Below are 25,784 nucleotides of genomic sequence, written 5' to 3'. Positions count from 1 at the left end.
CCACAGGCTCGCAGCTAGTGACCAGGCAAAAGGAGGGCAAAGCACCTGTGGCCCCAGAGACAGCGAACCCGCCCCCCACCCCCGACCCCCCACTCAGCCACCGCCTTGAGTTTGGTTCTGAGTTTTCCCACAGGTCCCGAGTAACGTGTGTGATGTGCTGCTTCTGCTGCAGCTGCCTGTCCCCCTGCATCCCTCCTTGGCAGGCCTCGTGCCTTGTGAGGCAGGCAGCCCCATCGGCCCCAGCGTTGGCTTGGTTCTGTGTGCCCCAGAGACGGGGTGGGGTGGTAGGCAGTCCCGAGGCGACGTTCTGAGCGCCGTCTCCCACTTTGTTGGCCGGTCACTGTTGACGTGTGCAGTCCAGTTGGTGACCATGCGGCCTCCTGGGTCCACTCCACGTGCTCCGTCCTCTCCGGAGCTTGTCGTGGCCATAGAAGCTCCTCTGTTCCCCTGAGTACAGATGCTCTTGGGTAGGTATGAAGGATATCGCATAGGGTAGAGATCTCAGTATCCAGACTGTGTTCTCTCCCCGTACACCCTTCACACGGTCACTCGCTCTGAGTCATTTGCGTGTACTTTTTTTTTTTTTTTTTTTTTTAAGTTTTTTTATTTATTCACGAGAGACACAGAGAGAGGCAGAGACACACACAGGCAGAGGGAGAAGCAGGCTCCATGCAGGGAGCCCGACGAGGGACTCGATCCCGGGTCTCCAGGATCACGCCCTGGGCCGAAGGTGGCGCCAAAGCCACCCGGGCTGCCCCATTTGCGTGTACTTTTAACCCTTGTTTGGGAGAACTGGCACATGCCTCAGAATCCGATCTGACCGCATGTGATCCTGTTCGCGAATTCTGTTGGTTTGAAATTCTGTCTGGAATGTGTCTGCAGAGCCCGACCCTCCCCCAGCCGCGTGCAGGACCGATGGCTTAGGCCATCCTCTCTTGCTTGCTCGCTCTTGTTCCTGAACCTTGCTTTTGTGTTCAGGTGCACACTGGTCCCCACCAGCCGGCCGCGGCGGCCCATTTCATGTCCCTTCTCTCTCGAGGCTTGCCCTCTCGCTTCCTGGCACCAGAGGCTCCCCTCTTCCCTCCCAGCCTGTGTCACAGGCCCCTCTGTGCAGCCGTGTCCCAACCCTGGGGCTTGGTCTGTAGTCTCTGTGCCCTGCAGACACACTGGCCACCATGCAGCACACTTCCCCTGTGCCAGCCTCCCAGGTAGCCTGGGCATTCGGGTCTTCCCTCCCCCACCTGCCAGCATGTGGCGGGTGCTCCACAGGTGTTGGCATTGAGCGTGCCGAGTCAGCACCTTGAGCTGGCCCCCCCCCCCAATCTCCCCAGTTCACAGCGTCGAGCCGCCAGTCCAGGAGAACGGTGACGATGCCGGAGACGGGAGGGATGCCAAAGAGGCCGACCCCGGCTCCCCTAGGAGGTGTGACATCATCATCATCTCTGGCCGGAAAGAAAAGTGTGAGGCCGCCAAGGAAGCCCTTGAGGTGGGTGCGGCCTGCTGCCCTCGTGGAGGCATGGGCCTGGACCTTGTGCGCTGATGCTGCCCTGAGCACCTGGGCTCGCACTCTGGGGGGCATAGCGCCCGCCACCCACCCCAGGGGGTGTGGACTGGCACGGAACTGACAGGTTTCGGTGACAGCAGGGGGGAGTGTGGTCTCCAGCCTCGGTTCCCTTTTCCATAGCGTTGTGACCCCAATCTGGCTCAGGCTTGTGAGGATGAGCAAGTGCTTACCTGAGTGCCACTTACCTGTTGGGCACTGTTTTAAGTGTTACAGGACCTCGGTGTGGAAGATCGTGCTTATGTGTGGTGGACGGAGGAGCAAAATAATCTCGGGTGTCAAGTGATGGTTAAACGGGACTGTGGAAGTGAAGGGTGGGTGGGGGGCGGGAAGCAGTGGGGCCGGAGCGGAGGCAGAACAGGGGAGCCGGTGTCCCCTGCTGTCGTCCCTGCAGCCCACCTGGCTTGGCCACAGGCTGTCCTTGCCGTCAGTGAGCCCGGGAGTCCGGGCCAGCTTCAGTGTGTGAGCCCCCTGTTCCCACCCTGGGCCTCGGGGTGCTCTGTGCTTCTTGGGTTTGGTTTGTTCTGTTTCTGGCTATGGCCTGCCACGTTTAAGAGCAGAGGCTTGGGGCGATGGTCTGAAAGTTTGCTCTGTTGGCATTAATCTTACATAATGGATTCCATGGGGTTTTTCATTTGTTTGAGAGAGAGCTTATCTAGGATCGGGGGTGGGGGAGGCAGAGGGGGAGAGAGAACCCCAAGCCGACCCCGCAAGTGTGGAGCCTGCTGCGGGACTCGATCCCAGGACCGAGATCGAGACCTGAGCCGAAATCGAGTCCGATGTTAACCAAGTGAGCCACCCAGGGAGCCCCGCGTTCCATGCTCTTTTCTTCTGTTTTCCTTGAGTTAAAACCTGGGGGGCGTCCTGAGCCTAGGTGAACAGCAGGGAAGGTTCCAGGAAGCTCTCTGTAATTCTCACGGGGTCGCTGTGCTCCGAGCTTGCTTTCAGGCCTGCCCCTGACCGTCTTCCCTGCAGGCGCTGGTTCCTGTCACCATCGAAGTGGAGGTGCCCTTTGACCTTCACCGGTACATCATTGGGCAGAAGGGGAGCGGGATCCGAAAGATGATGGACGAGTTCGAGGTACGGCAGTTTGCGGCTCTTCCTTGGAGCCCCGCTGGCAGCTGGCGCCCTTGGCCGTGTGCCCTGTTCCTGCTCTTAGCGCCGCAGCACGGTGCCCCCCTTTCTTCTCGCGGGACCCTGTCTGCATCAGGTCTGCCCCTGTCTCCGTGTAGGTGAACATCCACGTGCCGGCGCCGGAACTGCAGTCCGACATCATCGCCATCACCGGCCTCGCCGCCAATTTGGACCGGGCCAAGGCTGGGTTGCTGGAGCGCGTGAAGGAGCTGCAGGCCGAGCAGGAAGACCGGGTGGGTGTCCGTCGGCCGCAGGGGCGTCCTCCAGAGCCGTGGCCCTCAGCCCGAGCCCCACCAGCACCCTGGTCACGCCACAGCCGGGTGGCAGGAGGCACACCTGGCCAGCCTGCCACGGTTTGCGTCCAGAGGCCTTGCTGTCAGGGGAGCTTTTCTTCAGACGCAGTGTTACGGGCGTGGCACTTTCCTCTTCCGTGTAACCGCAGCAGAGTTAGATTTCCTCTTAATTAGCGCTTTTTTTCCCAAAGTAAACGTGCCATGTTGTGGTGCCTCCAACCGCACAGGAAAGGTAAGGTTGGAGAGGCCCGGGAGCCGTTGCTGCGAAAGACCCCAAACGTGAGTGGTGTGGTCCAGGGCGGGCGTCAGCGGGCCCACGTGGACCTTCCCACTGCACGGTTTCCCTGCCCTGAGGAGGGTTTGAGACCCACCTCCCCCCTGTAGGGCTGGTGTTTGAAGGGTTTCCTGCGTGGTGCACGGTGAGGCTGGGTGTCGTGACCGCCTGAAGCCCTGTCACAGGCGATGCGGGTGACGGGCTCCTGCAGGGCAGACTCCCTGGAGTCGTGAAGGGATGGGGCCCGCACAGCTGCGTGTGTTTCCCGGTCTCAGCCTCTGGCCTGCTCTTGTACCCCAGCCTTGAAAGACGCCCCGGAACACGCTCCTACTTACTCATCAGATCCCTGCTAAACCAGCCCGAAAGTTGAGCTTAGAGCTCGCCATGTGCCGGCCTTGTCCGTGCCCAGGGGTCCTTTTCCGAAGGGTCTGTGTACTTGGTCACAGTGGGTCCTTGAACTGGGGGTACAGGGTGGCCCAGTGGCCAACAGGAAAGCTGTGTCTTTTGTTCTGTCACTGAGGATACCTGGGTGGTCCAGGACCAAGCGGAGGGGGCGGTGGCCTGTGGCTGCGCGTGCCGGTGAAGGTCATCCTTCGGGGGTAGTTGGACAACTCTGCTCTTGTCTCGTCTGTAGGCTTTAAGGAGCTTTAAACTAAGCGTCACGGTGGACCCCAAATACCATCCCAAAATTATTGGGAGAAAAGGGGCGGTGATTACGCAGATCCGCTTGGAGCATGACGTGAACATCCAGTTTCCCGATAAGGACGATGGGAGCCAGGTGAGGATGACTGCTTGGGGCAGAAGGACTCTTGGAGCCTCCTCCTGACCCGGGAGCAGGGAGCGGGCAGCGGAGGGTGTGCCCAGGTGCGTGGGGAGTAGCAGGTCTCTGAGGAGCTGGTTTTGGCTCAGGCCTTGGGCCGCATCTTGGGCCACGTCAGCTGGGCGAGGTGTCCCTGTCCCACACCCCCTGGTCATTCCTGGTGGCAGGTGGGGCTCCAGCTGGGGCCTTCCCCCACAGTTGTCCTCACAGGTGGAGTCCCTCGGGGAGCACCACAGCCCCCGCCTCTCCACTCTGCCCTCTGCCCCCGGCCTGGCCCTGACCGTGCCCGCGGGCGTCCTTCTATCTGCCTCTGCATCTCACCAACGTGTTTTCCCTGCTGCTGTTTTTTATTCCTTACTCTGGGCGGGAGCGAGCTGTACGCCCGACGCGGGGCTCGAACCATGACCCTGAGGTTGAGTGGCCTGCTCTGCCGCCTGAGCCAGCCAGGCGCCCTCTGACTTTAATTTTTAATGTTTTTAATTCTGAGGATTTAGCTCTTCCAGCCTCTCGCCTTTGCTGTGTCTCTTTCTTTCAACTTTTCTACTTAAGTAGCACGTTTTTAGTTGTTATTTGGTGCTCAGGCCCCTGCGGTTGATGTTCCGCGAACCAGAGAGGGTCAGGCGGCCTCATTTTCTTCATACGCTCTTCTCTATGAAGATGACTTTGTTGGCAAAGGGTCGTGGTCGGTGTCTGGGGAGGTGCCCGTGGGGAGACCGGCTGCTGCTCCGTCTCCTGGAGTCTTCGCTGCCTGTTCTGGGCAGGTCTCGAGGCTTCTGCTCTTCTGTTTTGTTCTCTGGTCCTTTGGCCCCACTGTCCTGCAGGTGCACTGGTCTCCTGCCTTAAAGAATGTGGCTGACGGGCGTGATTCTGTTCTCACATTTTCTTTATGCCTCGAGTCGCATCTGTGCTCACACTGTGCACGCGTCTGTGGGAGGGAGGCCGTGGGCTGGGCGTGCTGGGGCTGTGGGGCGCCGGCCACGGGGCCTGGGACCCTGTGTCCAGGGAGGCGCCTCCAGGTGCAGGGCCCGGGGTCCCCTCCTGTGCCTCGTGTCGGCCCCGGCGCTCTGCCCCCACCCGCAGCTTTCGTTTCCCGTGCGCGTCCTTAGTAGGGGCGGGGCGGGGCGGGAACCGACGGGCTCCGTGGGCCCGGCACTCTTTGCGCCTGCCTCGCGCGGCCAGTGGCGCCTCTCGTCACCTCGCAGAGCTGCGTGTGCGGTGGTGGGGCTCCCAGCCTGGGATCCCTAGGAGCGTCCCCTCTCCTGACGGGTTTTTCCTTTCTCAGCCCCAGGACCAAATTACGATCACAGGGTATGAAAAGAACACGGAAGCGGCCCGGGACGCCATTTTGAAAATTGTGGGTGAACTTGAACAGATGGTTTCTGAGGACGTCCCGCTGGACCACCGCGTTCACGCCCGCATCATCGGCGCCCGCGGCAAAGCCATCCGCAAAATCATGGATGAGTTCAAGGTGGGTCCCGGCCAAACGTGAAGGGCGTCCTCGAGTCCTGGAAGCCTGGTGGGTGGACGGTGCGTGCTTCCCGCTTCCCGCTCTGCCAGGTTCTTCCTTCCACGTGACGGTTGCCGGGTCCCCGGGGACTGCCGGGCTGCAGGCGCCCGGCCCTAGGTAGGCGAGGCGGCGTCCTGCACAGGCCTGCAGGGTGCACGCCCCCGCGTGGATCGGCGGCGGCTGTAGCTGGCCTGGTGTGCGCAGCTCTGACTCATGACCTTTGTCTCCTGAGAAAACAAGGCTAACTTGGGAAAACTTACTAAAGATCCATTTCCAGCCACACATAACCCTGAGCCTTTGGTCCAGAGACCCCAGACGGAGTGCTCAGAGCCACCTCAGCGGCTGTGTGTGCTCCTTCCAGGTGGACATTCGCTTCCCGCAGACTGGAGCCCCAGACCCCAACTGTGTCACCGTGACGGGGCTCCCAGAGAACGTGGAAGAAGCCATCGACCACATCCTCAACCTAGAGGAGGAATATGTGAGTTGTCGCTGGGCCACAGGCCTGTTCGCGGGACGCCCTGCCTCTCACTGGCCTGGGCCGGCTGGCAGAGGCCATGTGCGTCTGCTCCCAGAGGCAGGCCAGGCGCGGGGGATCCCCCGAGCAAGCCCTCGTGCTCAGGGCTTGCTCAGGGGACCCCCGAGTACGTGAGCCTAAGCGAGCATGGCCGCGTGCGCCCGTGCAGACTGACGCCCCCTCCCCACCTGTGCCCACAGCTGGCCGACGTGGTGGACAGCGAGTCACTGCAGGTGTACATGAAGCCACCGGCCCACGAGGAGTCCAAGGCACCATCCAAGGGCTTTGTGGTGCGGGACGCTCCCTGGACCGCTAACAGCAGCGAGAAGGTCAGCCGTGCCCTGCGTGGTGGGAGCGCCTGTGGGCGGTGCTTGGCCCTCCGCTGGGGAAGCTGCTCGGGCAGGAGTCCTTACTAAAGCTGTGCCCTCCTTCCCCTGCAGGCTCCGGATATGAGCAGCTCTGAAGAGTTTCCTAGCTTTGGGGCTCAGGTGGCCCCCAAGACCCTCCCATGGGGCCCCAAACGATAATGATCAAAAAGCAGAAGGCTCTCCAGCCTGCTGACCCAAACCCCACCACACATGGTTTGTTTCGATCTGACCCAGCGGCTGGACCCTCCATACATTGACGCTTCCCCCTCCCCGAGGTCTCGCAGTGAAGCCGGGCGCGCCAGCACCGCGCGTGCGCTCAGGATCTGCTCCCTGACACCTTTGCTCTGGGACGGCTCGCCACTGTTGTGAACACTAACGAGGTAATTGGACATTTCCCGATAAGCGTCCTGGCTCATCCAGCATGTCAGTAAGGCTCGGGCCTCCGCGATGAGAGCTGCACAGCTGTGGCTGAGTCTACTTCCTGTGTCATGACCTCAGGAAATAAATTTCCTTGACTTTATAAAAGCCAAAATGTTTGCCCTCTTCCTTTCCCGCTGCCTTTCCTCCCTCTGCCTGCCGTCCAGACCCTCCTTGTTGAATGCAGTCCACCTTCCAGCTGCCAAAAAGCCCTCTTAGCGCAGATGCAGGGTGGGGAGGAGGACCAGTGTGCACGCTGGGAGCGCCCACACCCAAAGGAGAGCCGCAGAGGGTGACCCAGGTTCTCGGGCGGTCGTGGCTTTACACGCGTTGGGGCCTGAAAGCACCAAGTGTCTCCACTGCTGCACCACACGGCACTGGAGACCCCAAGCCTGGTGAGCGACGCCTGGAGGCGGGTCTGCCGTGGCTGCCACGGTGGCCCCGTTGGCCCGAGAGACACGACACGGCGGGGTGGCCCCCAGGGCAGAGGCGCAGCCCCCGCTGCTCCCCCGGGCCCACCCGCACACATGCCAGGGGGCAGTCCCCTCCCTCCTACCTCAGCCCGCGCGGCGTGGTCCCTGGCGCTCAGCCTCTCGGCTTAGCGGTTCCTGCTGGCGGCACGTCGGCTGCGCACTGGGGCCCCCGGGCTGCCCTCGGACTCGCGCCCCGTGCCGTGAGCGGCTCCCGGGACGTGGCTCGGAGAGGCAGGCTGCGTGGCCCCGGGGCAGAGAGGGGCCCCGTCGGCGGGGCCGGAGGAGCGGGTGCGGATCTGGGAGGCTCTGCCCTTCGGGGCTGCGCGGCGGGCGACGTTGGGGTCAGACCCGTGCCCCGAGGCCGCTGTGTCCGCTCGGAGAGGAGAGGCCCGGGCGGCGCCGAGGCACTCGTGTGCCCTGTTGTGTGGGAAGGACGACGGGCCGTCTGCCCGGGCCGCATCGCGTTGTCCCCCCCGTGGTGCTGGTGTTCCCGGCACACAGGCTGCGCCGCAGCCACGCCCCGACCCTGACGTGGAGCAGACGGACCGCTGCTTGACAGGTGTCCCTCGAGCGTGTCTGCGCGGCCCGCCAGCCTACAGAGCGCGTCTCTGGAGCGGCAGCCCCGGGGCGGGGGGGGGGTGGAGGGGGGAGCAGGGCGGGCGCTGCGGGCTCTTCCCCGGAGCACGCCTCCGGCTCACAGGAGCCTGCTGGGGAAAGGGCACCGCCTCCGCCTGCGCGGGGTTCGCAGCCTCCCCGGGGGCCGTCCTGCTCCCCTCCGCCGGCCCCCCGCTCCCCCGGCGTCTACCCAGACTCCTCTTTTCTACGGCGGCCTTCCGCGGCCCCCACCCCCACCCTTCCCCAAAGGTAAATTTTACATTTTCACAACAGGTTTTTGCACATCTGCATTTATTGCTAAATGTCCGTAGATGCGAACCACGCCCCTTCCGCGAACTGTATTTGGGATCTTGTGTGCTCTGTCTTCGGGGGTTGTTACTAAAGGCCGCTTGGTGACCCTGCGCCGGCCTGGCCTCCCGCAGCCGCTCCTGCTGCTGGTGGGCCCCGGGCAGGGTGGGCCCTGCGTGTGTCCATTTCCTTTGTCGAATGTCTTCCGTACCACGTGTGTCCATAGCTATGATCTGTCCCTTGGCCTTAACTTTGGAATCTGGAGATTATATGCAAACGTGTGTAAAGGCTTATGAATATGGATGACACTGGAATTTTATAAATTCTAAAATAAAACCCGGAATCGGATATAGTGTGCTAGAACTCATTTTATCGCGCGACACGTCTTGTCTTGGTCCTGTGGAACCAGGGCGTCCTCAACATGCTCTGGGGGGGTAACTGGGGATCCACAGATAGTTCCCGTCTCATGTGATTCTCCAGTTGCATGTGGGAGACGGATCAGTGCCCTGGGAGCAAGAGGTAAGGGGCTGGGAGGGAGGCGGCAGGGGCAGCTCTGGCGTTGGCGCAGCCGGCTGGCCTGGGGAGGCAGGTGCGTGAGCAGAGGCCCAGGGTCACCGAGGGCGCAGCGCTCTGGGCTGAGAAGGGCCAGTGAGCCTCCGAGGTCTTTGGGGCCTTGGAGTCCCTGCTCCAGGTGGGACTGCCAAATTGAGGTGACCCGGTGACCTCAGAGGGAAGGGGCTGGGGGGGCCGGGCCGACTCCTGGCGCTGGGGGCTGCGGGCCCAGACTGCTCTCTGAGCCCGGGAAGTAGCCATCCTTCGCTCCATCTGCTCCAGAGAGAGCCTGTCTCCGGGGAGGGGTGCGGGGGGAGTCACGTGCCGAGGCAGAGCGCCGGACCCGACGCGAGCCACTGCTGGGCGAGGGAAGATGGGGGCGGGGGCTCACCCCGTTCTCAGCCAGCGCCTGCTTGGCCAGGTAGTACTCCCGCTTCACTTTGACCTCCACGGACTCGGGGATGTCGGGGACCAGGAGGTCGAGGAGTCGGCCGATGGAGAACACCACGTGCTGGGAGCAGGACACGGAGCGTGGGAGGGCGCCCACCCCTCGTCAGACCTGGGCCCGAGGGCCAGGGCTGGGGGAGCAGCAGGGGAAACGGTGGGAGGGCGGAAGCCACGGCTCAGACCCCCGCCCCAGGCTCTGTGGCCCCGTCGTGCCCCCGGGACACCAGCGCCCGGGGCAGGTCGCAGGGACCGGCGGGGGGTGGCGCCGTGGGTGAGGAGGGCATCCCGGGGCGGGAGGCAGCGGCGAAGCCCACTGGGGGGACCGGGAGCTTGGCCAACCTCAAACACGATGACAAAGGCCAGGCGGATGGCCAGAAGATTCCAGTAGGTCGGGGAATACTGTCCATCATCTTCCCTGAACGCCTGGTACCTGCAGGAGACCAGGAGCAGTGAGGCCAGCGAGGGGGACGGTGGGCTGGACTGTCCCACCGCCTAAGCCTCAACTGTGCCCGCGGCCACAACCATCCTGTCAGCCGGCGGGTGTGACGATGCAGCAGGTGCTGCTGCGGGTGATGCCGCCCACGGAACACCCAGGGGTCGAGCCGCCTGCCCAGCACGGCTGTCCCCCGGCCGGATAGAGGCAGACCCAGTTTTGCTCCTTAGTTCCGACTTGTCCTCTCGCCATCCTCTGACAGCTTCTCGTGTTTCGGAGAAGTTGCAACACTATTTTGTGACATAAACTTAACCTGCTGTGCGCCCCGTGGAGCGCAGGGCCAGGCCCAACTTTGTCAGAAAATCTTGAATATTAAACTGACTGAGGAAAAACCCGCCCGTGACTGTCACAGATTGAAGTGGCTAAACCAGACACAACAGAAGAGAGACTGCGGGAACCCAGAGGACCCTGAGAAACCACGCCGAGTGTGCGACAGAGCCAGGAGATGTACTAACAGGGCCCTCGAGAGCCACGGAGGGAAAACAGGTGCTCCGAGGTCGCAGGGCTCGCAGCAGAACAAAGGGTAGAGAACTCTGCTCCGTCCGAAAAAAACGGAGAGGTTTTCAGAATGGGAGAAAGACCTCACCCTCTGAGGTAAAAGGCCTATACTGGGTCAGTGAGAAACTTTTTTTTTTTTTTTTTTTAGTGAGAAGCTTTTAAATAGACTTTACCATGACACACCCGTGTTAGTAACGGAAGTCAAGGAAAGGGAGGAAGGAACTTTTCCGTGCTACCAGTGCTTCCTGCAGGAAAAGTCAGGTCACGGGACAGTAGCAGTCCCAAAGGGCTGAGGGAAAACAACCCAGCCCCAGCCTAGGATTGTGCACCTGCTCTCTGAGGGACAAAGACTTGCCGACATAAAACCCAGCAGAGCTCAGGGGTTGCCGCCCACACACCGTGCCTGCAGGTGCTATTCAGGGATACGCTTCAGCCAGAGTGGAAATGAGCTCAGATGGGAGGCAGTGCCGCAGAGGCCACTGGAACCTGCCAAGTCGACGTGACCAACAAATGACTAAAATTGTTTTCATGTTTTAATAGCGAAACTAAGACATCGTGTAACTATAGTAAGATGGAGTGATGGGTGCTCGGCGGGCAGCAGCGTGTGGACGTCCTCGCGACGCAGGGAAGGGAGACGATGGATTCCTATGGTCTTTGCAAGGGAAGTTTGCTTAGGAGCGAAGGCTGGAACTGTCCGGGCACCTCAGCTCCAAAGGCGCGTAAAGACGGAAGAGAACGCTTCCGCGCGTCCACCAGAAAGCAGGCGAGGAATAAAAGGAGAATCAAATGAGGGGGAAGAGGAAGCATCCACTAGCAGGGGAGCACGAGTGACCTTATTTGCAACGAAGAACCTCAGGATCCGTAAAGCAAGAGGCAACAAGTACCCGAAGAAACCGGGAACCCCGGTCCTGGGAAGATTCTCGCTTCCCCTCTGTCTCGGAAAGGAAGGGGGGAAAGTCGGACAAAGATGAGGAGGCTTCACCTCCTCAGCACAGAGAGCCTGGCCTCGAACCCCAGGCCCGAGGTCACGTGCAACAGCAAAAATCCACTGGGCAGGTGGTGGGAAGACTCGACAAACGCGAGATGTGCATCCCAGGGGCTTTTCGGGTTCTCTACCTCGGGGGGAGGAGGGGGCGAAGGGGGGTATGGAGCTGGGGAGACGGGGTACGGGGGGGGTTGGCTGGGCTCCAGGCCAGGAACAGCAGGTGCACCGCCCGCCGGCCCCGCCTCCGCACCCCACCCGACCCGGAGCTCCCCGCCCCTCTGACACCCGCGTACCCCCACCCCCCCAACTACCCAGCTACCCCCCCAGCCCCACCTGCACGTGCGGTTGTGCGCCACGGCAAAGGCGGGCGGGGCATGCGCGAGCGTGAAGTTGAGGAAGCCGCGCAGGTCGTGGGCGTGGGTCCAGCGGTAGTAGGTGCGCGGCAGGAAGTCGGAGGTGAAGGCCAGCAGGAAGGCCTGCGCGGCGGGCGGCGTCAGCGTGGGCACCCCCGGCCCTGCCCCCTGCCCCCCCACCGGCCCCGGCCGCGCACTCACGTTGCTGACCACCGCCAGGTGCGCGATGACCGCCAGGATGTGCGCCCAGATGCCGATGTCCTGCGCGCGCTGGGCCACCGGGCGCCGCTGCTGGCACACGAGCTTGCGCGCGTCCAGGCGGACCTCCACCCAGTTGTTGAGCAGCGCGAAGAGCGGCGCCAGCGGGCACGCGGCCACGAAGATGGTGACGAAGCCGAACTGCAGCACTGGGGGGGCGGGGTGGTCACCCGCAGGCCCCCGCCCCGCGCCCCCAGGCTCCCCGCCGCCCAGGCTGGCCCGTCCCCTCCTGTGGGAGCCGCACCCAACGTGGGGCAGGAACTCACAGCCCGACATCAAGGGCCCCAGCCCACCCGTGGAGCCGCAGGGACCCAACCGGCCGAGGTGCTAGCTCCGCGTGGCATGGGTGCCCCCCAACGGGGCGTGGGCTCCACGGGGCGCGGGCAGCGAGCCGACCCGGGAGACCACCCCCCATGAGCGGCCGTGGGCTCTGTGGGTGTCCCCACTGCTGCCCCTGCCCGGCCCCCCTTTCCCAGGCGCCCCAGGGAGGCGGTGGGGGCCCAGGCCGAGGTCACCCGGGGCCCCTACCCGTTTCCAGGTACTCCTGGAACAGGTCCCCACAGGGCAGCAGCTCGTAGTCGGCCTCCCAGGGGGCCCGGTCCGCGGCAGGCCCGGGCCTCCTCCTCCCGCGGCGCAGCCGGGCCGTGTGCCACCAGGCCTGCAGCTGCCTGGGACACGGACAGGGCCTTGGCCACGGGGAACGGCGGGGGGAGGGGGGACGGGGGCGTCGCATGACTCCAGGGCAGCAGGCGGAGGCCCTGGGGCCGCGGGGAGGTGGGGCAGCACCCCGGAAATCGGCCTTGCTCACGGAGGCTTTGGGGGCAATGGCCAAGCAGGTGCGGGGAGCCGAGCGGGCAGAGCGGGCTGCACGCCGGGCGGGACACGGGGGGGCGGTGCGGGGGGGCGACTCACGGGACGAGGACCTCCTGCACGTTGTTGATGACCTGCTTGCCCACCATGATGACCAGGAGCTCCTGCGCCAGCTCCACGAGGCAGCCCCCGGCCGCGCACTGCGCAGCGGGCCGCGGTGAGCTCGGGGGCACGGGCCTCCCAGTGTCCGCCCCGCGCCGCAACGGTGGCCCCCGCCATGCTGCCAGCTGCTGCCAGACACGACTGCCGACACCCTCCCTTCCTCTCCGCGACGTACCCGGCCCCCGGGCCGTGCGTAGGGATGATGGGGTGCCGCCCACGCCACCCAGACGTCCTCTAGGGACTGCACGGGGCTATGCGGGGCTGACCTCAGCCGGTGGCTCCAAGGGGCACAGAGGCCCCAGGAATTGGTGACCTGAGCTGGGGGCTCTGGGGCCACCCGCCTCGCACAGGGGCATTGAGCCGGGGGTGGGGGCCAGGTGGGGGCCGGCCTGAGCACGGCCAGGGCACCCGGAGCCAGCCGCACCTGAGCCCACAGGGCCCGGACGGTTTCAGTACGAGGCCCGGTGACGCCCCCTCTGGTGCTGAAGCCAGTTTGAGGCCGCTGAACGCCGCTCCCCGGTACAGCTCGTCACGCACGCTCATGGCCCTGGCCACGGCCCCGACCCGAGGAGCCCCTCCCGTCTCGTGGGAAACAGGACAGTGTCCCCCCGAGGGGCCCCTTAGGCCAGCCGTTGCGTGGGGTCACAGCCCAGACCCAAGGAAGGAGGGAGGCCATCTCCCCAGGAGGGACGGGTGAGGACCCCGGGGAGGCCCCACCTATGATCCCAGGCCCGCGTGGCAGCTCTTGGGGACGGTTCCGGCCCCCCGCATGCTGGCCTTTCATCCCCGGGACCCAGACACACGAGGTCCAGGCACAAGGCAGTGACTGCTGTCCCCTCCCCGCCGCTGCACGCTTCCTGGGGACGCCCGGGACAGGACCTGGCACCCCAGTGTTTCTCTGGGGTCGGCTGGGGGACCCACACCGTGGGAGACTCGGGGCCCACAGTGGGGTTCACGGTTGGTTCTAGGGGCAGCGTGTGCTCACGGGGGGCGGCCCCGGGGGGTCCCGGGGCAGGAGCCACGCGGACACGGGTGTTGCAGGACACCCGCTCGTGACCCAGGCAGGACGGCTCGGCAGGCGCCCCCGGGGTCCCCCCTCCGCCGGCGGCCACCGGCCTCCCCACGCGCTCACCTCCTCGTTGCGGACCCCAAACAAGGTGTGGTAGTTGCCGGGGTAGCCCACGAACCTGGGGGAGACGCCGCCGCGGCTCAGGAGGCGCCGCTGCGGGAGGCTGTGCCCGCGGCCCCCGCCGGCATCCGGTGCCCCCGCGGGGCGCGCAGCCCGGGGGAGCCCGCCCACCTGCCCTTGAAGAAGGCCACGTAGATGGGCGACGAGTAGAAGTTGACGAACTGGAAGATGAACACCTTGAGGGTGAAGGCGTCCTCGAACTTGGTCTGGGTGCGGTGCATTTCTGCGGCACAGGGCGCGGCCTCAGGGTCCCCGCCACCCGCCAGGACCGCGCGCAGGGGCCCGGAGAGCAGGGCACGCGGCGGCGGGGGCGGGCGGCCCCAGGCGCGGGGGCCCGGGTGGGAGACGCGGCCGCTCACCCCATCGCGTCAGGACGCGGGCCAGGGCCACGTAGATCTTGGAGAGGACGAGGATGAAGACCAGGTTCAGCAGCGACCCGGTGAAGCTGGCGATGCGCGAGGCCTGGGGGGTCGGCGGGTCAGAGCGCGGCGGGGCGCGGAGGGCAGGGCCACCCCCGGCGCCGGGGCGGGGCGCTCACCCAGCTGGCGACGGGGGCGCTGCTCGACCTGGACACGAGGGCGGCCAGGATGCCGCGGCACAGGATGACGGACACCAGGCACATGACGACCACGGCCACCTGGGGCGGCACGTGCTGAGCCGGGTCTCTCCCGGGGCTGCCACCCGGGGTCCCAGCCCCGGCCGCCCCCCGGGAGCCCTCCCGGCGCCCCACAGCCCGGGCCCGGGGAGCAGGCGGCCGCAGGGGCGCCGCGCGGCCAGGACGAGGGGCCCCTCACCAGCATCACCACCAGCACGGAGCCGGCCAGCACCCGGCGCACGCGGAGCCGCCGCGGGAAGTAGGGCTCGTCCTCACCCGTGACCGGGTTCGGGGCCGTCGTGGGCGCCGAGGCGGCGAACTGAGGCCGAGGCCTCTCCTGCAAGGGGCGGCGTTGAGCGGCCTGCGCGGCGGCCCGCGGCCCGGGCGGGGCGGCCGCCGGGACCCACCTCGAGGTCCTCGTAGTGGGAGCAGCCCCAGCGGTGCGCCAGCGCGGCGCTTGAGCGCCTCCAGTGCGCCAGCAGCAGCGCGGCCCAGAGCGCCACGAACGCGCTGAAGAACACGGTGCCGCCGTGGTCGAAGAGGCGGCCGGCCTGCGGGGGCGCGGGGCTCAGGCGGGCGCTCGGGCGGCGGGCGGGGCGGGCGGGCGGGCGGGCGGGCGGGGCGGACCTGGGCCAGGGCGCAGGCGCTGGACAGCGGCCAGAAGGGGCAGTCGGCGCACCGCGGGCACATCTGCAGGTCCTCCGCGCTCCCGCACAGCTCCTGCCTTCGGGGCGCAGGGCGGCTTGCGGGGGCCGGGGCCGGGGGGCATCGGTCTGCCCTCGCCCTCGCCCCCGCCCTCCCACCACGGCCTTTGCCAGGCTCAGCATTTCTTTAACAAGTAGTATTAAAACATATACAACTGGGGCGCCCGGGGGCTCAGCGGGTGAGCGCCTGCCTTCGCCTCCGGGCGTGACCCCGGGTCCCGGGATCGAGTCCCGCGTCGGGCTCCCCGCAGGGAGCTGCTTCTCCCTCTGCCCGCGTCTCTGCCTCTCTGTGTCTCTCATGAATAAGTAAATAAAGTATTTAAATATATATAATAATATAATAATTATGATTATATTAATAGTAATTTGTGAGTTAACTTCTTGAAGTGAACCCAAGGCCGTCTGCTTTTGAGAAACGCGTACAACGACGAGGAGCAAGGGCGCGTGCCCGCATGAGGAGCCCAGCAGCCCCGCCCACCCGTCGCCCTCCGGCCGCATCTGCAGGGGGGCAGGCATGTCCCCGGTGCTCACGTGCGTCCCCAGCTCTGCGCAGCTGGCCAAGGGGCCCCCCACCCGCACGGCCACCTCAGGAGACTCGGGGCGAGTCCGGGAGCCGAGGGGACACTCACGTGGGTGTGTCCGAGGACACCATGCAGCAGCCCACCAGGAACACCAGCGTGCCCACGGCGGCCGCCGGCAGGAGCCAGGCCGTGTAGAAGCCTGCAGGGGCGACACGAGCTTGGCCGTCAGGGACCAGCCGCCCTGGGGGCCCGTGTACCCTGCGCAGGGCGAAGCACCGGGTGGGGCTGCACAACCACGCCGGGCCCGGGCACCCACGGGGCACAGACCCCCGCCCCCACCTCCGGGACCGCCTGCCCCAGGTCCCTCCACCTCCAGCGGCCTTGCCGGGAAGGGTCCCGTCCCCAGGGGCACAGCCTGCTGCGACCTCGGACACAGACGGCGATCCGTGCCGGATGCTTCCCTGGCCAGGGCCCCCGGGTACCCCAGGCCCTCAGGCCGGCCCCCCACTGCCTCCAGGGGCAGCCCCGACGCCGGCCCGCTGCGCCACCTCTGGCCTCCCCGCAGCTGCCAGTGACCTGCGTTACAGGTGCCCCTGCCCCGTGCCCTCTGCGCCCCCCGGCCCGCCTTGGCCGTCCGGGCCCTGCTGCTGCCCGGGAGGAGCCCGGGGCCCTCACTCCGCTCTGCCTCGGCCCGTGGGCCCGGGCCACACACCCCCTGCCCCCTGCACGTCACCCCAGCCCTGTCCCGGCTCGCGGTGGCCATGGCCGCCTCTCCTCGCGCGTCACCCTGGCTGCCGTGCTCCACGAAGGAGCCGAGGGCACACGTGCCGCATCTGGGGAGTGGAAAGGACTGGGGCGCAGGAGGGGGTGGGGGGCGCTGGCCTGTGCGGGGAGCGGAAGGTCCGCAAGGCTGCCTGTGGGGCGGCAGGTGGCTGGCCTGGGCCCAGCGGCTTCGTGCAGCGGCTCGGGCCCCGTGGGCCGTGTCTGCTGGGCCACGGACGCCGGGGGCTGCAGCGGGGGTCCCCAGAAGACCCCGGGTAGGGCCGGGGGCTGGCAGGGGCTGCAGGGGCAGGCCGGGGAGCCGGGAGCACTTTCCCAGGGTGTCAGCGGGCTGCGTGGCCGGGAGCCCGAGGTGGGGTGCGGGGCCCAGGCGGCGGGGCAGGCTCACCGAGCCAGGCGAAGTACAGGGCCACCTTCTCCCCGAAGTACCCGCGCACGTGCTCCAGGGGCTGGTACTTGCTCCACTTGCGCCAGCGAGCCCAGTACTGGAACAGGAGCTGCCTGCGCCCGAGGCCCGCGGCCTGCGGGAACCCCGGGGGCGGCCTGAACGGGCCCTGCGGGCGGGACGCGGCCTGGGCACGGGGCCTGGGCAGGGGGCCCGCACCCTCCCCGACCGGGCCAGAGCCCCCGCCCCACAGCCAACGCCCCGCGCTTACGTCGTGCAGGGGGAAGGCGGCGCTGAAGACCCCGTCCGCCAGCAGCTGGTCGATCCCGATCACGCCTTTCTTCTCGTGGCCATACGGGGTCTTGGCCAGGATGGCGAACAGCTGGGGTGGGAACGGCCCGGTTACCTGCCCCGTGAGGCCTGTGGCCGCCGCCTGCGGGCCCAGGTCCCCTGTCCCCCGGCCTACGCGCACCACGGCCCCGCGGTCCCTCTCTATAGCCGCGGACACCGTGGCCAGAGTCCCTGGATTCGCGGGGTCAGGCGTGGGTCTGACCAGGCCCTGGCCGTGCGCGGGGGGAGCCGGTCCCTCGTGGGCACCGTGTCAGGGTGGACCTTGCCCGGCAGCCCCCGAGGCCCCGTGCCCGTCGGCGATCAGCAGGGGACCCTGGGCGGGCCTGTCCTCAGGGGGGCCCTGCAGCAGCGGCCTGGGGCCCGGGGGTCCTGGGGGACGCTGGGCCGGGCCCTATGCCGCAGTGAGCTGGGGGGCACCTCCCGGCCCCGGCCGCAGGCCCTTGGCACCCGGACCCCACTCACGATCTGGTGCCTGTCGGTGCTGCTGAAGAAGGTGTCTGGGTTGTTGCTCCCGAGGTACCTGCGGGTGTGGAAGGTGCGGAGCTCGGGCCGGCGCAGGAGCACAGGGGTGCACACGGCCCATCCCGTGCACGGACGCCCCGTCCTGGCTGCGAGGGGTTCGGGGGCTGGAGGTCACAGCGGCTTGTCCAGCCGGCGTGACACCCCCACCCCAGGGCTGGCGAGGGCAGGGCGGTGGGGGCAGCGCTGCCTGAGGCTCCGAGCGCGGGATCCGTGGCCGTTGGTCGTGTCTGCTGTGGTCGTGGGGCCGGCCGACCCAGGGGCCTCCCAGGGGCCCGGAGCCTTGGGAAGTCCACGGTGGGGGCGGTGTCATCCGTGTGGCGGCGAGGGGGCCCCCAGCGCTGGCCGCTGCCACTGTTCCCCCGCTGGCCTTGTCCGCAGGCTGGGAGTGGCCGAGTCGCCTCCGGGAGCCCGTGTGCCCCCCGTTTCCACGTCAGGAGTGGGGTGCCGGGGCCCGAGGGCTGTGACAAGCAGGGCCCTGCCACCCACCGCCGACCCGGAGCCGAGTGGGGACAGGCTGGTGTCCCCCAGTTTGGGGGATGTGCATGTGCCCAGGGGACGCTCTGGGGCGGGGGAGCCAGGCCCCCACGCTTTCCCTCGTCTGGTCCTCAAGCTGCTCGTGCCCACATTCAGCCGCCCTGTCCCGGGGGGCTCCCAGGCCACGCTCACCTGGACAGCTTGCTGACCTTGAACTCGCAGGTGTAGTACTCGGGCGGCACGTCGGGCACGTCCTCCTGCAGGACGTTGGGGATGCCCAGCCTCGCCAGCAGCCTCGCTGACCAGTGGGAGGCCTGGTTGGGCAGCTCCTGCAAGGCCCGGGCACGGCTCCCACTCTGCGGGGCCCTGAGCACGGGGAGCCCCGCCCCCCGGCCCGCAGGCCCCCACCAGGCCCGGCCTGCCCCTCTCTGGGGCCTGGGATGTGCTCCCCGCGTGTCCCCCAGGCTCGGGCCGCTCCTCCGTTGGCCCAACAAGGCTTCCTGGGGCACCGGTGGGGGGGGAGGCCCCGAGGACACAGCGTGGGAGCCCCAGGGCGTGGGCGGCCGGAACAGGGACGTGCCCGAACACAAGTGGCCTGGGCCGTGGGCCCCACTCCGCCCTGAGCCCCCGGCACCTGCAGGGGCAGCTTGAGGCGCAGGTCCTCCGCGTGGTAGCAGAGCACGGCCCAGGGCGCACTGAGCAGGACGTAGTGCACGGCGCTCGAGGCGTTGCGGACGTGGCGCTGCGGGGACGGGGTCCGTGAGGCCGGGCGGGGGGCCCCTCACTCCCGGGAAGGCACCTGCCTCTGCGGCCACGGGGGCGGCTCCGAAGGCCGCTCAGTGCTCGGCCCGACAGGGGACGCCGGGGTTGCGGCAGCCGCGCCCTGCGGGACCTGTGTGACCCCAAAGGCCGCAGCTGGAGCCCGGCCGCCCCGCCGCACTCTCCCGCCTGAAGCGGGTGGTCAGGCCGCAGTGTGGTCTGTGGACGGGACACGACGGTGTGGCCACCAACCCGCCCCGGGGACCAGGTGACGTGAGGGCGGCGGGGTCCCGTCGTGTCCCCGGGTGGCCAGGCGTCCCCCGCCGCAGCGGGCCGTGCGCTCAGTGGGTTCGCTGTCCCCGAGCCCGCAGGCCGGAGCCACACGAGGCCCACGCGTAGCCGCACCTACGCAGACGGGAGGGTCCTCGGAGTTTTCAGGTGGGTCTGAGGGCTCTGGCTCTGGGCCAGCTGGGGGTCGGGGCCCGGCCTGGGGTCAGCGGGCCCGCGGCTCGGGGAGCCCACCATGCGGCGGGGCGCCCAGCAGGACGTTGGCACCCAGCTCGTCCCAGGGCTCCGGCCCCCACGCCCGTGGCCTCGGTGGGAAGCTCACGGGTCCCTGAGCGAGTACCTGGTCCACGTGTAGCCCGGCTGCGCGGAGGTTCTCCAGGAAGGTGTCCCTCCAGGCCGTGTGCGTGGCCGCCTTGTCCCGGGGCGAGCTGTCCGGCGGCCGGCCCAGCCTCAGGTCTTCCTCCCAAACGAGGACGAAGTCTGCGGGGAACCAGCGGCGACAGGTCAGGGCGGGTGTCCCGGCGGGAACCTGGAGCCTCCGTGGGAAGGAGGGGCCGAGCCCTCGGACCCGGGACCGCTCCTCAGTGCTCCCGACCGCGGCCCCTGTTCCGTGCTGCTCGGGGCTGGGAGGCCTCAGGGGCACAGGCTGCAGGAGGTCAGTCCCGAGCCCACGGGGGCTCCAAGGACCCTGCTGCACGCCGCGGGAAGCCCCCGCTCTTCAGGTGGGTGACAGCTCTCCCCGGGGGCGGGTGTTCTAAGGGGGGGCCGGGAGGCATCGCTGGGGGGAGCGGAGGTGAGAATGGGGCTCCTGGGCCTCGGGGGCATCGCATGCAGAGGACAGAGCCGTGGCCTGTGGGCAAGGACCTGGGTCTTTGTGGCTCCCAAGCGGCTGTCGCACGGCGATGCCAGAGCAGGCAGGTGCCGGAGCCCCGGCAGGCAGACAAGGGGACAGCTGGCCGCGGCCCGGGCTTTCCCGCTGAGCCTCAGGTCACCCCCGGGAGGAGGGAAGGCACCTGCTCTGACACCCGCAACCAAGCAGCGGCAGGTCCATACAGCAGGACACAGCCCCGTACAGAGTTGACAACATCCGCAGAAACAGGCTCGGAGGTGACCCGTATGGAGGAGCTCTCAGAACGTAAGAACCGTGGGCAGGTTAGGAAAAGGAGTCAAGGGTGGGCAAACGGTTAACAGAATACTTGGAGCGAGAATTAGAATGTCTGAGAAGGAACCAAATGGACGCACGAAGGCAGCGAAACAGCACCTGGGCTCCCGACCTCCTCGGACAGGTGGACACAGCACTGCCAGACTTAAGGACAGGCCTGGGGGAAACATCCAGACTCAAGAGCGAGGAGGAAGGAAGCAATCTTTGAAGAAATATGGTCAAGAACTTCCAAATCTGGGACACCCGGGGGGCTCAGCAGTTGAGCGTCTGCCTTTGGCCCAGGTCGTGACCCCGAGTCCTGGGATCGAGTCCCGCGTCGGGCTCCCTGCAGGGAGCTGCTTCTCCCTCTGCCTGGGGCTCTGCCTCTCTCTCTCTCTCTCAGGAATAAATAAATAAAATCTTAAAAAAAAAAAAAAAAAAAGAAAAGAACTTCAAAATCTGATCAAAGGAATCACTCCAAAGGTTCAAGGAGCTCAGGGACCTCCAAACAGGGTAAAGCAACAGCACCGGGAGTCAAGATGCAGCCCGTCTCTGCTGTAAACTAAAGATCAATCCTTAAGAGCAGGAAAGGAAAAGGGAACACATCGTGGTTCAGGGGAACGACAGTGATTCATCCACTGGATTTCTCAGCAGAAACCACGGGAGCCAGAAAGACGATGGGACGGCATCGTTACAGAGCCGAGGGAGAAACGCCGCCAGGTAGAATTCCCTTTCCCGTGGAAATGCTCTTTGGAAACGGAGGCAAATGAAGGCATTCTGGAACAATCAGAGTCGGAGAGATCAGTCCCAGGACACCTGTTCTGCTCGTTGGTCTGCAGAAGGTTGGCCAGACAGACGGGCGGACGGGCAAGAAGTGAACACACCTCCAAATAAATGGGTAAATATAAAAGTGAGGCTATTTCTAGTTACAGATGAAACGATCTTGTATCTAGAAAACCCAAAGGAATTCACTACAAAACTATGAGAAGTAGTAACAGGTTTGGCGAAGTTGCCGGATACAAGATCAACCTACGGAAATCCATCGGGTTTCTATTACGGTATTGAGGCACGAGCTTGACAGGAAAGGAGGAAAACCACTTCTGTGTATAACAGCGGCACAGAGGAACTATTTACAAGCAGATTTAACAGGGCAGCCCGGGGGCTCAGCGGTTGGGCGTCTGCCTTGGGCTCAGGGCGTGACCCTGGGGTCCCGGGACCGAGTCCCGCGTCGGGCTCCCCGCAGGGAGCCTGCTTCTCCCTCTGCCTGTGTCTCTGCCCCTCTCTCTGTGCCTGTCTCTCATGAATAAATAAATAAAATCTTTTCTAAAAAAGCAGATTTAACAAAAACTGTGGAAGACGTATACTTTGAAAACCACCAAACACTGTGAGAATAAGTCAAGGAGCTAAATAAATGCAAAAATATCCCATGTGCATGAATCAGAAGATTAATATTATGACAGCATTGCTCCCCAGATCACTCTACAGATTCAATATAATCTCTGTCAAAATCCCAGCTGGCTTGCTTTTTCTTTTTTCTTTTTCTTTTTCCTCCCCAGGAAACGACAAGTCTAAAATTCATCCGGGAATACAGGAGACCCAGAACGAATAAAAACACTGTTGGAAAAAGGAACAAACTTCCAGGACACACACTTGTTGACTTTGGAACTTACTATGGAGCTAGAACCACCAGGCAGGGTGGCGCTGCTGGAAGGACAGACACACAGACCGATGAGATGTATTTGAGATTCTGAAAATAAACCCGTATGTTTAGGGCTAACCTTATATTTATTTATTTTTTTTACCAAGGGGCCGCCGCAATTCAATAGGAGAAAAGCAGTGTTCTCAGCCAACGGCGCTGGAACAAGTGGGTACCCAGATTGCAGAGAATAGACTTGGACCCCTGCCTCACACCACACACCAAAACTAACGCAAAGTGGAGCTATGATCCTGAGATGAAGATCATAGACCCGAGAACCAGAATGATGAAGCTCTTAGGAGGAAATCATTGTACGTCCTCAAGACCTGGTTTAGGCGACGGGGCCTTAGACATGACGCGGAGGCCTAGCAGGAAGGGAGAAGACGGAGGGGCCTCATCAGAATCCCAAACCTACGTGCTTCTAAAGCGCCACCAAGAGAGTGGAAAGTAACCCAGAGGGTGGGAGGGGATAGCAGCAGACCGAGCGTCTAACAAGGAACCTTCTCCAACAGACGGAAAGAACTTTTTCAGCTCCGCGTTAGGGAGATGGTGGCCCACTGTAAAACGCGGGCAAGGCTGGCGAGTAGAGCTTTTTCTCCGGAAGACGGACAAGTGGCCGACATGCCCGGGAAAGGACGCCGGCTCTCAGCCGCCCTGGGGGATGCCAGCAAACAGGGCGAGCTGCCGCCGCGTCCCCACAGCGTCACCTGGACGCCAGGCAGTGGGAGCGCTGGGGGCCGCCCAGACGTCGCCGGGCCCTATGACCTGGTCCAGGCACCCCGGGAAACAGTCTGGCGGCACCTCAAGTGTCCCACACCGAGTTGCCATGGACCTGCCGTCCCACAGTCCACGGGCCCAAGGACACACGCGGCCCCACGAGCTCGGGCGTGAACGCTCCTGCTGCCGCATTATTCCCAGGAGCCTGGACGGGAGCGGCCACGGCAGCCGGCGCGCCCAGGGACACGGCGACAGGGGCGGGGGGGGGGGGGGGGTGTGTTCCAGTTTCCTCAGTTCTTGGGCGACACTTGCTACGTTTTATTTTATTATTTTGAACGGTAGCTGTCCTGACGGCCGCGAGGCGAGGGGCTCCGCTCGGGGGGCGCTGGGCTCCGGGCGGTCCTCAGACAGGCGGGGGCCCCTGCAGCCCGCCCCCTCGGGGCCCCGCCCCCGCCCCGCCTGGCCGCGCCCGGCACAGCTGGCGGCCGTGCGGGCTCCCACCCGTGTCCCCACCCCCGGGGCTGCCAGGCACAGGTGGGGCTCACCGATCTGGGGCTCGGAAGGACTCCCCACCCGGCCGGCCGCCTCCTGGCCTCCACTGCGCTGGAAGGAAAGGAAGAGGAAGGTGGCCTCCTGCCCTGGCGGCCCCGCTCGGCCCCCACCCCGGACCCGGACACGGGAGGGCGAGCGGAGAGCACAGCCTCAGGGTGCGGGCGCCGCCAGGCCGGTCCCCCCCTCCAGCCTCCAGCCGCGCCCACCGTGGGCAGGGGCGGGGGCGCCCAGCGCTGAGGGCCTGGCGGAGGGAGCCAGGCGCCCCAAGGGGCTCTCTGCGTGGCCCGAGGCAGTGCCGGCGCCCGGGGGGATCTTTTCACGTTTCTAGAAGGTCCAGGAGACCAGAGCCCTCGAGGAAAGGCTTCCAGCCTCAGTGGCCCCAGGGAGCACCTGCCCCCCCGACCCTGACCCGCCCGGCCTGACCCTCCAGGCACCCTGGCTCCTCTGGGGTCACTGCTGAGCCCAAGCACCTGGTAACCCCTGTTCTCAGGTAACCCCGTGGACGTGGCCGACGTCCCCATCCCTCCTCTGGGGTGGGGCCGTCGGGCGTTGCCCCCCCCACTTCCACGCGTCAGGACAGACAGGGGAGGCTCCGTGCATCGCAGGGACATGTCTGTGTGTCCACTTCAGGACACCATATGCGTCCCTGTAGCTTCCCTGCGCCCGGCCCCTCCGAGCCCGTCCCTGGGGCTGTCTGCACGTCCCCAGGGCCGGCGAGCTGGGGGGACCCTGGAGCCTCCCCCTTCCTGTCACTGGGGCAGCTGGAGGGCGCAGGAGGCCGGACACCGTGGCCAGGGGCTGGGAGTCCACAGTCTGGGGGCCCGTCCGGGCCTTTGCCTTGGCGTCCTTGAGTGTAATCGGGGGGCAGGGGCTGGGGCTCAGGCCCCCCCAGGTGGAGAGCGTCCTGTGGCCTGGGTCCCGGGGCGGGGCGTGAGGGGCTGAGCTTTACCTCTGAGGTGCGGGCTGTGCTCCCGTACGAGTCCCCATTCTCGGCCCCGGGGGCCACGTCGATCAGGATGGTACTGTCCTCCTCCGGGACCTGCCTCCGCAGCATCCCGCTCCTGCACGGCACCGTGGGGAGACCGTGGGGCACGGTGGGCTCGCGAGACGGGGTCCCCGCCTTGGGAGGGCGCGGGCTGGAGCAGCAGCCGGGCCTGTGCCGGGCTGAGCTGCCCCCTGGTCGTCCAGGAGGGTCCCCGGGTGGGCCTCCAGCTCCAGGAGCAGACCAATGACAGGGCGGCCTGTGAGGCTCGCTGCTATGTGTCCACCTGTCTAGGGTGGGCCTGTCTCCCTCTCAGCCCTGTGGGGCTCAGAGACCCCTCCTCCCTGCTCCCCTCCCATCGGGGTGGCCGGCCAGGCCCCGCGTCCCCCCACCTGGCCTCTGGGTCCCCTGTGTGGACAGGTGGGCAGAGTGGGGAGAGCGAGGGGAGCCCTGTGGCCCAGCGGGGCCACCTGGGGGGGCGGCCATCTGCCACAGCACGGCCGACGGGGCGCGGGCGGCGTCCCCGGGAGGTGCCACAGCGGGGTGCGGGGACAGCCCAGGAGGGCCCCGCGAGCTGAGGCTCAGGTTCGGGGCGGTCCAGAGCCAGGGCTTCCCGAGCGGCCCCGGCACCTCCCTGGGGACGCGGCTCAGGAGTCTGGAGGCCTCGCAGGCGACCTGCCCCGCGGGGCCCGCTGCACGGGCGGGAAAGCCGACGCTCCCTGGGATCCGGGGTGCCCCCCGAGCCACACCAGCCCCCAGCCTCCCCCCGCTGACCACCACGGCCAGGCCCCTGGGTGAACCTGGAGCCTCCACCCACAGCGGAGGGCATCTGGAGGCCTGGGTGCTCCCCGGCCGCCCCCGCCCCGCCCCGCTGCGGCCCTTGCTGTGGACCAGGTTCCCACCTGGCACGGCGGCTTCTGGAAGGGGCCTCCGAGGTCATGGGCGTCCTTCCAGGACGAGGCTGCTGTGGGCGGCGGGTCGGGGCCAGACCCGCAGTCAGAGACCTGGAGGCCAACGGGCAGGATGGGCCCCGCAAAGCTGGCTGCCCGGCCCGGGGCTCCCCAGCTCCGGGAGCAGGACCTGCCTTTGTTTGAGAAGAGGGTGTGGGGCTGCGTGTGCAAACGGGCGGCCTACGCGGCCCTCCCCAGGCAGGACGCCCGCACCTCGCCCCGCGTTGGCCCGGACGTCAGGGCCCCGTCGGCCGGCAGGTCTACCTAGGGGGGGTCCGTGCCCTCCCGGGCCTGGGCCTGTGCTCTTGTGCTTGTGGAAACTCGCAGTCGCACCCCTCCCAGGAACGTGCGCCTTT

General features: G+C 66.2%; 2 protein-coding genes across 11 annotated transcripts in view; one reads left to right on the top strand and one right to left on the bottom strand.

The window, feature by feature from the left end:
- Positions 1-7,003, top strand: part of HDLBP (high density lipoprotein binding protein) — a 68,655-nt gene extending 61,652 nt beyond the window's left edge. For all 5 annotated transcript variants that reach the window (XM_077869573.1, XM_077869574.1, XM_077869577.1 and 2 more), the window contains 8 exons: positions 1,332-1,486; positions 2,537-2,641; positions 2,794-2,928; positions 3,897-4,040; positions 5,365-5,550; positions 5,951-6,067; positions 6,304-6,432; positions 6,544-7,003. In XM_077869573.1, coding sequence (XP_077725699.1) covers positions 1,332-1,486; positions 2,537-2,641; positions 2,794-2,928; positions 3,897-4,040; positions 5,365-5,550; positions 5,951-6,067; positions 6,304-6,432; positions 6,544-6,630 — 1,058 coding nt within the window. In that variant the 3' untranslated portion in view covers positions 6,631-7,003. The remainder of the gene's footprint in view (positions 1-1,331; positions 1,487-2,536; positions 2,642-2,793; positions 2,929-3,896; positions 4,041-5,364; positions 5,551-5,950; positions 6,068-6,303; positions 6,433-6,543) is intronic.
- Positions 7,004-8,250: 1,247 nt separating this feature from the next.
- On the bottom strand, positions 8,251-25,579 carry ANO7 (anoctamin 7). Of its 6 annotated transcripts, none has more exons than XM_077869578.1 (24): positions 25,381-25,574; positions 24,446-24,557; positions 23,490-23,547; positions 19,731-19,870; positions 18,978-19,085; positions 18,536-18,672; positions 17,810-17,867; positions 17,268-17,378; positions 17,000-17,165; positions 15,940-16,030; positions 15,234-15,330; positions 15,014-15,157; positions 14,806-14,943; positions 14,550-14,648; positions 14,371-14,473; positions 14,123-14,234; positions 13,955-14,009; positions 12,763-12,860; positions 12,379-12,518; positions 11,794-11,999; positions 11,573-11,715; positions 9,603-9,693; positions 9,208-9,327; positions 8,251-9,105 (listed from the first exon to the last, which is right to left on the bottom strand). In XM_077869578.1, the coding sequence occupies exons 1-24, from the start codon at positions 25,416-25,418 to the stop codon at positions 8,989-8,991; spliced, it is 2,682 nt and encodes an 893-aa protein (XP_077725704.1). In that variant the 5' UTR covers positions 25,419-25,574; the 3' UTR covers positions 8,251-8,988. The 6 variants fall into 6 exon arrangements, 5 of the variants coding, with proteins under 5 accessions (XP_077725704.1, XP_077725705.1, XP_077725706.1 ...); XM_077869579.1 differs by having other exon boundaries at positions 8,251-8,523; positions 25,381-25,572; XR_013363531.1 differs by lacking the exon at positions 8,251-9,105 and having other exon boundaries at positions 14,883-14,943; positions 25,381-25,576.
- Between the last annotated feature and the right edge of the window lie 205 nt (positions 25,580-25,784).

This window comes from Canis aureus, chromosome 24 (assembly GCF_053574225.1).
Source record: "Canis aureus isolate CA01 chromosome 24, VMU_Caureus_v.1.0, whole genome shotgun sequence".
NCBI lineage: Eukaryota > Metazoa > Chordata > Mammalia > Carnivora > Canidae > Canis > Canis aureus.
The sequence above is the reverse complement of the archived record's forward strand: the minus strand, read 5'-3'. Positions and strand labels throughout refer to the sequence as shown.